Here is an 11,512-nt window from a genome sequence, read left to right as displayed (position 1 = left end):
TACAGTTAAAAAAATTGGCTCTTACGTGTGCAAAAGTTTGAGACAAGCTTCGGTGTTTAAATTCACCATAATTGAATGTCATAAGTCATAACTCCGTGAAGTTGTCGTTTTCATGCAGCTGATTTGCTTTTATCATTCCGAACCTGGAATTTCTTGTTACAAATAATGTCTATTTTGGATCAAATTGTAAATGGAAGTGATTTATGATTTGAATGTGCTAAACGGGAAAGTATTAGCCATATGATAAACTTTACATTATAAGAATTAAGAACTAAATCAGAATAAAAAAAACTAAATTCACAGGTTTTGAGAACTTCTGTACGGCTAGGGGCCGAATTAAACAATTTTATAAGCAGAGGAATTGAATTGGAATTCTTTAAAACATTAGGACCAATACATATTTTAGTCTTAAAAAATAGAAAAATGTATATATTTTAGCCAAAAAAATATATTATTGTGTCATGCCAAAATTTCGGGCAAACGAAATTTTAACTTCTGTTACGTGATTGAAAAAAAATAATTGTCTGTAATATAGTTGTCAAAATTTGGTCTCTTAATTATAATTTAAAGTTTAATTTACTACCTTAATGATTAAAATGTACAATCAGTATCTTAGTTGTTTAAAATGCAACAGTTGTACTCTTCCCGTCCAATTGTAACTTATGTCGTTAAGTTGTGCATTGCAGCGGTTTAAATTTGTATACAATGACAGATAATAACCACCACTATATTTATTATTTATTTTTAAATTTGCATATATTTATTATAATTTTTAAAAAAAATGCTTCCTCTACTCTTTTCTTCTCCCCTCCACCATTGTCGATTTTCCCTTTCACCACCATCATGTACAACAACAAACAACAAGAGTCAACCCAATTTTCAGAATAAAAAATGCATTCATAACCCTCAAAATCGCAATCAAAACCCTATACTCCCCCAAATCAATAGCAAACATAACCCTAATCACCCTAAATCAATTGTAATCGCAACGCAACTCTAACTCATTGGTGGTTGCGAGTTGCCAAGTGTGGTTTTGTGGTGTGGTAGGTCATATGTTCAATATCTAAGTACCTGGTGGGGGGTCACGGGTCACGTGCTTGCAATATGGGTGTTGGTGGTAGTTTGTTTCGATTTTTAGATAAAAATCCAGAATCAAACATAAAATAATAATGCAATTCTATTTGATATGGTTTAAATATAGCATCAAATTTAAATCAAATTAAATTAATCTTTTATGGTTTGGTTTGTTTTATGGATTTTTATTTTTTTTAATCTATTATTATAATTTAAATTAAATTTACATAATTATTATATATGTTGTATTATCTTTAAATAATTTTTCATTAAATTTTATTTAACATATTTGAATTAAAAATTATTATTTTCACTTCTATTTAGCATAGATATAAAATAATATTACCAACTCTTTTTGTAACATAATAATAATTTGTGCATAATTTGATATTTAAAACTAATTTTTAAAAATATTAGTACAACTTTTTTTAACATATGAAAAAAATATACATATTAATTATAAAGCAAAAGAAAAGTAATAAATTATTTAATACTTATCATTAATTATCACAATAAAGATCAATATAATTATAATATACTGTTTGGTGTGATTTGATTTTTTATAACAAGATCGAAAACTGAACCAAATGGCAAAAGGTATACGATTTTTTAGATTATTGGTTTTTGTGATTTTTGGTCTAAGTGGTTTTCAATTTTTTTCAATCATTTCGCGGTTTACAAACAATTTGATTTAATTTTAAACACCCCTACTTGCAGATCTGTTTTGACTGTTGGGTGTTGATTTAGGTTCACGGTGGCGCAATGGTGGTGATTTGGGTTGCTTTTGGAGGTTGGGGGTGTCATGCGTGTTCACAAATCTGCGTTCGTGGTAGCGCAACGGTGGTGTGACAGTGGTGGTTTGGGTTATGTGCAGAGATTGGTAGTGTTGTGGGTGTGGAAGAAATTTAGGATGACGAGTGAGAGGAAGGGTTAGAGAAAGGAAAGGATGAGGTGAGGAGTTGGTCAACCTAGCAAAATTAACAGAAAAAGGTATAATTGAAGCAATTTTGCAGAATAAGAAACCTGATTAAATTTTAAATTATAATTAAGAGATCAAATTTATAAATAATAAGCCTACAAAGTTTAAGCCATTTATCCGTGAATGATTGAACAATACTCAGGTTATGGTTTTCGTGCATTCCATTTTATGAGTGATTATTTGATAAAAACACAAATAATATCATGCCCTAAGACTCACCAAAGCTAACCTCGCTAGAATTAGTCGGTAGGGGTGAAAATGAGTCAAGCTAAACCAAGTTTTACTAGACTTCAACTCGGCTTGAGTTTGGTTCATTACCTGTCATAGGGTTTTTTTACATAAAAGCTGACTTGACCCACGAGCCTATTTAAAAACTTGTTTAAAGACGTCTTTGATTAATTAATTATTTTAAAACTTAATAAAATACTAACTAAAAAAAGAAATTTATAAAATTTCGTATAAGTAATGTACAAATCCAAAAATAATTGATAAACAAAATTATATTGAATTCAAGTCGTTAAAGCACAAAGTATATCAAAAGAAAATAAAAGAACATAATATTAAAAAATGTATGGATTAGAGATGATTTACACTAACATAGCCAAACAAATTATTATTAGTTAAATTAACAATTTTTAACCCAATTTTTGAATATAAAATTATATTAAATATTTTTTTAAAAAATATATCTACAATAATTTTATCTTAGTCGGCCGTACCCGAATCAAATAAACATTAAAAATACAGTATCTAAGAAGTGATCCTAGGTCGTCTTCCAACGAGCAATGGTCAACCAAACGTTTACAACAAATAATAATAAAACAGTAACGAATTGAGGGGTTGTTTGTTTTTGTAAATTAATCAGCAAGCGAATTTGAATTAGAAAATAACAGAATTAAAACATTTTTCCCCTTGATTCACAAGCAAGTCTCTTATCCTAGGTTACGAGAATTTATCCTTAATCAGTTCAACCACTTAATCCAACCCTAAATTAAATTACTAAGCGAAAATTAACATAAGGATGTCATTATGTGATTAAACAACACATACACCAATTAATCATGAACGAAACTGATCATTAAGCATAAACGTAAATTAAGCGCAGAGACAATTAATTAAGCACTAAGCATGCATGGATTAATAGCAACAAATATAAAGTAATTGGTGAAGAGAAAAAATTGATCAGTATTCAATAGTAATAACAAAACCTCAAAGAGAACTATGCTTGATCCTCAAGAGAAAACAATGCTGGAGACTTAGCCTTCCATTAATCAGTAGAAACGAAACGAAACAGATTGAAGCCGAAACGAAATTGCAGAAAACGAATTTTATTATACGTGAACAGTGTGCATGAATAGTAATAAAAATTGGAATTCTAAAATCCTAGAATTATTCTCCTCTTCGAAAAAAACTCCCTAAACTAAAATCTTGTGCTGTTATATAGGTCATCAGCCCCAAAGCTCTCAAATCTATTATAAGTCTAAGCCCATAAACGAAATAAAATAAAATCTGGACAATATAAGATAAGATTGGATGAAATAAAATCTGAACAAAATAAAATTTGGATAAAATAAAATTTAGATAGAATAAAATCTGGATAAAATAAGATTTGATAAAATAAAGTTGTTATTATTATTATTATTATTATTATTATTATTATTATTATTAGTTAAACAAACTGGCTTGTCAAGCTTAACAAACTTTTTTTTATAGTTTGAGTTTGACATTTTTATCTAATAAGGCTTTTTAAAAAGCTTGAATTTGACTTTTATAGTAAACAAGTTGAGCCGAGCCGAACCTTACATAAGCCAAGAAAAGACCCTCGACAAACTGCTCGACTCATTTCCATCCCTATTGGACAGGAATGCAAGATGAATGTGTAAGAAAATATATCCCCTAAGACTCAGCAAAGCTAACCTCGTTAGAATTGGCAGGCATGCAGATGAATGTGTAAGAAAATATATCCCAATATAAACTTTTCTTAATTTTGGATAAACTTTTCAATAAACACTAATATAAAGAAGATAAGAAAGTAAAATAAATTAAACTTTAGTGAGTTAAAATTAACTAATACCTAAGCTAATTTATAAAAAACACTCATTTAACTTCTCCAAAAATTGGTTTTAATTTTGCATACTCTTAGTTCATTTGCCTTTTTATTTTCTTCTAATTAAAGTGCTATTGAGAAGTTTATCTAACCAGGACCCTTAGTGCAAGAAAATTTCAAACAGCAAAATAAATTATTCAAATCCATAGCACCATTCAAATAAATTTATCTCTTACAGACCCGTATTGAAAAAAGAAGAGCATGTGATTCACATACCCGGGACATTCTTAGGCAAATATATTTTAAACAAAGACAATGCTTAATCATTGAGTAACAAGCTGAGGAGATTGACGAGAAATATTCGTTGGAATTTGGGGTTCAACCACTTGCAGCAAGCCAGTGGCCAACCTTGTGGTTAACTGTTCAACCGGTACCTTCACCGCATTAGGCCTCATTCCAATGTCTGCCATATACCTACTAGCACAGTAGACTCCAACCGCCGTCGCTGCCATTCCATAAACGTTAGTAGTAACCATACGGAGGGGCGAGGATAGAGCAGCAGCAAGAGGTCCCCCTATGATGGAAACTGCTTGGCCACTTTGTCCGATTTCTAGGAGCCCGGTTTTGCAATAGATAGCAAAGTCTTCACAGTTTTTCTTGAAAACATTATAGCACCCAAAGCCATTTTCGAGCAGGTATTTTGCTCGATGGATGACGATATCATCACTATCAGAGACTGCAAGAGTACATGTTCCACCGCGGGCTTTTGCAAGGAAGAGGGCAGGGGTAACGGCATACTCGAACCGATACAGGACCCCACCAGCTAGGAAGCAGTTCAGGCATGAGGAGATAACCCCGTGTTCCTCTTGGGGTGCCATACAAGTAGGGCAACTTTCTCGAGACTTGGCTGGTCCTGAACTAATGAGGAGAAGATCTAGTGCAGTACCGGTTCCTACTTCTTGGCCACGTCTAGTGAAGTGAATGACTTTGTCATCACTGACATAGATGCCTATCATTCATTCAGACACAATAGAAGATTCTGTCATGACACAGACAATGAACTACAAATGAAGCATAATTCAATCTTGATAGATATAATATAGTGAGATACTCTACGAATAACAAGAGCACAAGCAGGGAAATGGGAGGGGATGTGAGAACTGGAAAGTACGAAATAAGGAAGATAATAGTTAATAAACAATGTCAAGAACTCCAATAATAAATCATAGAGAAATCTTCAAATAGAGATTCCTAGGAACAGTGGGTGTAGACAAAACTCTTACAAAACACCATTGACTGTGATACTGCATTAGCTACATGGCTCACCATTGTCTTCCACTAAATTTAATTTTTGTGCTAATTTGTTAAAAAAAGACAATGTTGACAAATATAGTTGCATGGCACATGTTCAATAGTATAATGTAAGAGAATTGTTCAAAATCTCTTCTCTGTTAGTAACCTTGGCTCTATCTAAAGCTACAATCTTCACCACTTGCTCCCTCGTATGGTTTTCAATTTCCATGATCCGTAAAGCAAAGTGAATAGTTTTGTCCACTATTTAATCTCATTATACATGTCTCATTATATATCATGCTAAACCATCATTTAATCATGAAATTTTGTGCTAGAAACTTAAATAAGACCTCAAAGAAGTGTAAAATGAAGATCAAGAAAATGAGGACGCAAGGAAATTTTGAAATTTGAAATGAAGACAAAATTTAAATTATGTATTTCTAGAGTTATCTTCCCTATTATTTCGTTGTTTTCTTTTCAACCAAACAAGAGAAAATCTCAAACTACAAAGTTTTTTTTCACCTCAATAAGTGTTATTTTATCTCCCAAGATGAAACTTTTCTTTTGTCTTCAAGGGTAAAGCAAAGTCACACTATAACTCCAATACAATATTATATGCAAAGCCAAAGCACAAGCCCTGAAGATGGAACTCCTTCTGAACCAATGTGTTGCTTTTCGCTATTGTTCTCTTTCCCATGTTCAAGGTTTACAAAAATGAAAGCACCAATAGGGCCACGTTTCCATTAATTTTTAAAGTTATTATCATGCCTTGTATGGACCAATCATGTTATACAAAAAAAAGTTATTATCATGCCTTTTTTGGACGAATCAGATAATCCTATCATTTCATTGACAAATAATAAGGTTATCAAATGAATTGAAATTAAAATAGATACGACCAAAACCGATATGAGTTAATATATGTTCTAAACTCGCAAATACCAAATATAATGGAAAAAAAAATCTAAATACTAGGAATAGAAATAAGAATGGAGTTCATTATAGGACCTATTTTTTAGAAGATAAGAATCCATTCCACACAGTTGAAAATGAAATCCCTTTTCATGGCAGCAAATGATCAAAGAAGCAACCACACAGGTATCTCAAGGGCCATATCAACACTTCACTATAGGTCTAAAACCTTACAAAATAAAATAGGGTAAAATATGTTTTCAGTCCCTCCCTGTACTTTCGGTCAAACTTGGTTTTTAGTCCCGAACTTCAACTTTATGGTCCGTGAACTTTACAAAATCAGTGGTTTCGGTCCCTCATCACAGTGAAAACAGTCTATGTGGAGGGACAAAATCACTGTTGCTTTTAAAGTTCACGAACCAAATTGATCAAAAGTTAAAGTAATGCCAATTTTTTATGGAAAATACAGAGACTAAAGACACATTTTACCCAATATAATAGAATAAAATTATAACATAGTTTACTCTATGAATCTCCTGATGTTGAAGACAAGTACAGAATCTAAAATTCAAAATCATTAACTGCATTTGCAAATCCTACTTCATTTTCATTTGAACCATGAACAAACTCCACAAGCAAGAGAACACGAAAGAAGAACAATAATACAAAAAAATGAAAAAGGAAAATAAAATAGAAAAGTGAAGAGAGAGAACCGTGATGAGCATATATATACGCAGTCCTCCAAGAGTAGATGTGATCCCCTGGTTTCAGGCTCTCTCTAGTTACTCTGCGCATCCATTGTTTCAATTCAGCAAAAAACAAATCCGTTCTTTTTTTTTTTCCAGACAACAACAACCGCAGAATCAAAAAAACCTTTAAAAGACCACAAAACGGGTGTTTTTTAGTTTTGACCAACGTTGGAGGAATCGAAACTAAGCGTACCTGTTAGACAGAAGTCCCATCTCCGTTACCGTTTTCCCCTTTCCGATGAGAACGGAACAGCTTCGATTCCTCTCCTTTTTACTGGGATGGGAGAGAGGAGAATTGAAGAAACGGTTTGGGGGGTGGGAATGACGGTTGTGCCCTTTTCGGCGATGGCTTCGCCGTTAAGGAAAAGTGACGGTGGGAAACTAGAAAATGGGATGAGAGTCGAGGATGGGTTAATAAAACGTGGCAACGCGTTGCTAAGATGCTTTCATTTATTGGAACTTGTATACGTACACGTAGAGTAATGGAGAAAAGGAGAAGAACAAAAAAAAGAAAAAAAGATTAAAGATTATTTAGCAACATGTACCAACTTGCATTGGGTATCTTATTTATGCGTTTGATCTACTGTCCAATATTGGTGGGCTAAGTAAGGATTGGATTGGGTATCTTATGTTATTCTTACATCATTTTCCACTCTTTCCACCCCATATTTTTTCCAGCCTTTTAAATTTCAAAAATACCCTTAATAGAAATATATTTCTGTTGTACAATATACACAATGGAAGGTTTGGGCGCATTGCCCCTATCATTCACAAATAAAAAGAATATTGTTATATATTAAATAGATAACTTGTGTTGCCATTAATTTAAATTTCGATGAAAAGATATTTTACATCACAATTAATTTTTTTTTTTATTAAAAAATGTGCCCAGAATCCTCACTTGTCTGTAAAACATACCTAGATGAAGTGAGAAATTCATTTATTGAAACATGGAAATAAATTATTGTTTGCTTTTCTATTCTTTTAATTTAAAGTGAATTGATTGTGTACCAAGGAACATGCACCGTTGAACTGTTCTTTACATATTTGTATGCAGACATGCACCTCCTAAGCTACACTATGATGGTAGCTCATATGTCATGCTTGACACTGACATTGAAATTGTTTTTGTTAATTTTTCCCATCTTTTTTACACCATTAATTATCAACTTACATGAAGGAAATTGGAGGAAGGAAACAAGGTGGGAAACATTAGTAAAGCAAAACCTATGGCAGGAGAGCAGAGCAACATATTGGGAAAACTCGCTATGTTTTCACACAGGAGATGATTCCCGAGGAGCTAGATGAATGCAAAAATAAAGGGTTGTGTTATTTGTCATAATAAACCCCTCTTTGGCCGTGAATGTCTCCTGAATGATAAATTATTACATGATTATAGATTACCAAATGTTTATGATCCTACACTCCTATTACATGCTACTTCTTCTGAACTTAAAGTAAATTTAATTGTCAAAAAGATATATGAATTAAGGAATTCAGTTAATAACATTTAATTTTAAAAAAAATATTATTTAAAATCTGTTTTCTTTCCTAAAATATATCTTACCTTCTTCATAGTAGTACTCATAAAATAATATTTGGAATACTGTGCCTTAATAATATTATTTAAAATCTATTTAAGTTTCCTATTTCTTTCATTAATTTGGTGACTTATCACTTGAATACTCACGCACTCATCATTGCCTGTTTTTATCACTCACTCGTCACTAATTGGAGTATCTCACTTAAGGCTCCCAATAAAATTTTTAGGCGGCAAAATTTTTATCTCACTTAAGATAGTGACAAAGTCACTCTCGGTGTAGTAACTTTTACATTCTTTTATGCTTATTTATCTTAATATTTTTTATACTACTTATTTTTGTTATATGATGTTTTACTGATTCAAAATATTTTGTTAGTTCATGCAAATATTCAAATCTTGCCTGTCGATGTTGATTTAAATATCCCATATAATGATTTGAATGACGTTAACAATGAAGCATCATTGATAGACTCCAATGAAGGACTTCCAAATGAAAAAAACCCAATATGATTCAAACAATGATGGAATGGAGATGTCTGTAGAAGTGACTATGAAGATTTGGTTTCTAATAATGATAACGAAGATAACATTGTCGTGGATGACCAAGAAGAAACTAAAACATCTGTTGAAGATACAAAATTTTGTTTATTAATTAAATGAATAAGTCTCACTTTATTTTATTTTATTTTTAAAATTTTAGGTCCCTGTTTAATTAGTTTTATTAATTTTAATTACTCTCTCTTTAATTTTATTAATTTAAATGAATTAGTCTCTCTTTAGTTTTTTAATTTTAATGAATTAGTCCCTGTTTAATTAGTTTTATTAATTTTAATGAATTAGTCCATATTTAATTATTTTTTTTAATTAGTCCCTGTTTAATTTTATTAATTTAAATGAATTAGTCTCTCTTTAGTTTTTTTAAATTTTAAAGAATTGGTCCCTGTTTAATTAGTTTTTTTAAAAAAATTTAATGAATTAGTCCATGTTTAATTAGTTTTATTAATTTTAATGAATTAGTCGCTATTTAATTAGTTTTATTGATTTTAATTAGTCTCTCTTTAATTTTAATAATTTAAATGAATTAGTCTCTCTTTAGTTTTTTAATTTTAATGAATTAGTCCCTGTTTAATTTTAATAAATTAGTCCATGTTTAATTAGTTTTTTTAATTATTCCCTATTTAATTTTATTAATTTAAATGAATTAGTCTCTCTTTAGTTTTTTAAATTTTAATGAATTAGTCCATGTTTAATTAGTTTATTGATTTAAATTAGTCTCTTTTTAATTTTGTTGTAGAAGAAAAAATTATTCAGCAAGAGGGGCCATCTAAAAGACGTGTTTTCTTGGATAACAACCAACGGAAAGTTATCTCTCGAATTTTGATCAATTCAAGTAAGAATGATAAACTTGATAATGGTGTTGCTAAACAAGTGGCTCTTTCTTGTTCGGTCTCTATAGATGTTATTTACCGTATTTGGAAACAATTGAAACTAACAAGTGATGTTTGCCACTTGAAAGCCAAAATTTGTAGTCGAAAAAGAATTGAGATAGATTTTGAGAAAGTGCGTGATGTTTCCTTACCTAAGTGGAGAACTCTTCGAGGTCTAGCATATCCTTCAGGGGTGGTTAAAAGTAAGACAACATTGACGAAATATCTTAGAGAAGGGGTTTTGCGTCGACATTCAAATGCACTAAAGCCACAATTGAAGGATAATAATAAGAAAGCCAGACTTAAATTTTGTTTGTCCATGCTTGAGGAAAGTAGCATTTCTCATGATCCAGTGTTTAAATCCATGCATAATGTTGTGCATATAGATGAGAAATGGTTTTACATGTCCCCAAAATCCTCAAAGTTTTACCTACTTGCAACTGAGGATGATCCATATCGCACATGCAAAAACAAAAATTATATTGGTAAGGTTATGTTTTTGGTTGTGATGGATAATCCTAGATTTGATGATGAAGGCAACGAAAAATTTAATGGGAAAATTGGCGTGTTTCCTCTAGTTACTGAAGTTGTTGCAAAAAGGTCAAGTGCTAATAGAGCATCGAGGACACTTGAAACAAAACCAATTACTTCTATCACTGAAGAAGTTAGCCGAATGTTCTTAATTAACAAGGTGTTACCAGCTGTTAAAGAAAAATGGCCACGAGAAGACGTGGGGGAAACTATTTACATACAACAGGCCAATGCACAATCTCATATTTCTATAGATGACGAGAAATTTTGTAGAGTAGCTATCGAAGATGGGTTCGATGTGCATTTAACTTGTCAACCACCTAATTCTCCTGATTTAAATATATTGGATTTGGGCTTTTTTAGCGCAATTCAATCATTGTGGCAAAAGGAAGTGTCTATGACAGTTGATGACCTTATTGAGGTTGTGCAAAAATCTTATGAAGCTTTGTCTAGCAAAGATTCAAACAAAAATTTCCTTACTCTTTAGTCATGTATGATTGAAATCATGAAGAAAAAAATAATCGAATAATTATAAAATCCCTCGTACGAAGAAAGATGCAATGTTTGCTAAAGGTGAACTACCTAGTCATTTAAAATGTGATTTGCAATTAGTTCATGAAGTTGAAGAATACTTAAACACCATTGAATAAGGTATGGAACTTGTTACTATATAAATTATATTTAAATTACAAAGCATATTGGTTAAAGAATTTTGACGTTTGTGAAAACTTTGACTATGTGGACATTCCAAAGGCAATCAACTAGCACTAAAAGGATGCTAGCAAGTAAATTGGCATGGGACCTAAATGTTACTATACCGCGCACTGCTTGCATGTTGCATGTTGCATGTTATTGTACCGTTCAAGTGACTTTTGCATGTAACTAACTCATAGTTTATTTACGTTTAGAAATTATCCTTTATAATAGTTTTTTTAGCCATATGATGTTCTAAGAGTA

General features: G+C 31.4%; 2 protein-coding genes across 3 annotated transcripts; one reads left to right on the top strand and one right to left on the bottom strand.

Moving 5' to 3' along the window:
• Nucleotides 1-4,274: 4,274 nt before the first annotated feature.
• Nucleotides 4,275-7,595, bottom strand: LOC100811771 (protein LEAD-SENSITIVE 1). 2 transcript variants are annotated; one of them, XM_003519069.5, is made up of 3 exons: nt 7,248-7,595; nt 7,019-7,092; nt 4,275-5,109 (listed from the first exon to the last, which is right to left on the bottom strand). In XM_003519069.5, the coding sequence occupies exons 1-3, from the start codon at nt 7,265-7,267 to the stop codon at nt 4,424-4,426; spliced, it is 780 nt and encodes a 259-aa protein (XP_003519117.1). In that variant the 5' UTR covers nt 7,268-7,595; the 3' UTR covers nt 4,275-4,423. The 2 variants fall into 2 exon arrangements, with proteins under 2 accessions (XP_003519117.1, XP_006575288.1); XM_006575225.4 differs by having other exon boundaries at nt 4,275-5,139; nt 7,248-7,292.
• Nucleotides 7,334-11,042, top strand: LOC100801643 (uncharacterized). The gene is made up of 2 exons (XM_003518136.1): nt 7,334-7,427; nt 9,892-11,042. The coding sequence occupies exons 1-2, from the start codon at nt 7,334-7,336 to the stop codon at nt 11,040-11,042; spliced, it is 1,245 nt and encodes a 414-aa protein (XP_003518184.1).
• The last annotated feature ends 470 nt before the right edge of the window (nt 11,043-11,512 follow it).

Source organism: Glycine max, chromosome 2, assembly GCF_000004515.6.
Source record: "Glycine max cultivar Williams 82 chromosome 2, Glycine_max_v4.0, whole genome shotgun sequence".
Lineage (NCBI taxonomy): Eukaryota > Viridiplantae > Streptophyta > Magnoliopsida > Fabales > Fabaceae > Glycine > Glycine max.
The sequence above is the reverse complement of the archived record's forward strand: the minus strand, read 5'-3'. Positions and strand labels throughout refer to the sequence as shown.

What these genes read in the sequence shown, in the direction of transcription:
- LOC100801643 (XM_003518136.1), top strand. Translation starts at nt 7,334, where the DNA reads ATGGGAGAGAGGAGAATTGAAGAAACGGTTTGGGGGGTGGGAATGACG. An exon ending in GCCGTTAAGGAAAAGTGACG is followed by an intron (nt 7,428 to 9,891) that starts GTGGGAAACTAG and finishes ATTTTGTTGTAG; the next exon opens with AAGAAAAAATTATTCAGCAA.
- LOC100811771 (XM_003519069.5), bottom strand. Translation starts at nt 7,267, where the DNA reads ATGGGACTTCTGTCTAACAG. An exon ending in ATGGGACTTCTGTCTAACAG is followed by an intron (nt 7,093 to 7,247) that starts GTACGCTTAGTT and finishes ATGGATGCGCAG; the next exon opens with AGTAACTAGAGAGAGCCTGA. An exon ending in GTATATATATGCTCATCACG is followed by an intron (nt 5,110 to 7,018) that starts GTTCTCTCTCTT and finishes AATGAATGATAG; the next exon opens with GCATCTATGTCAGTGATGAC.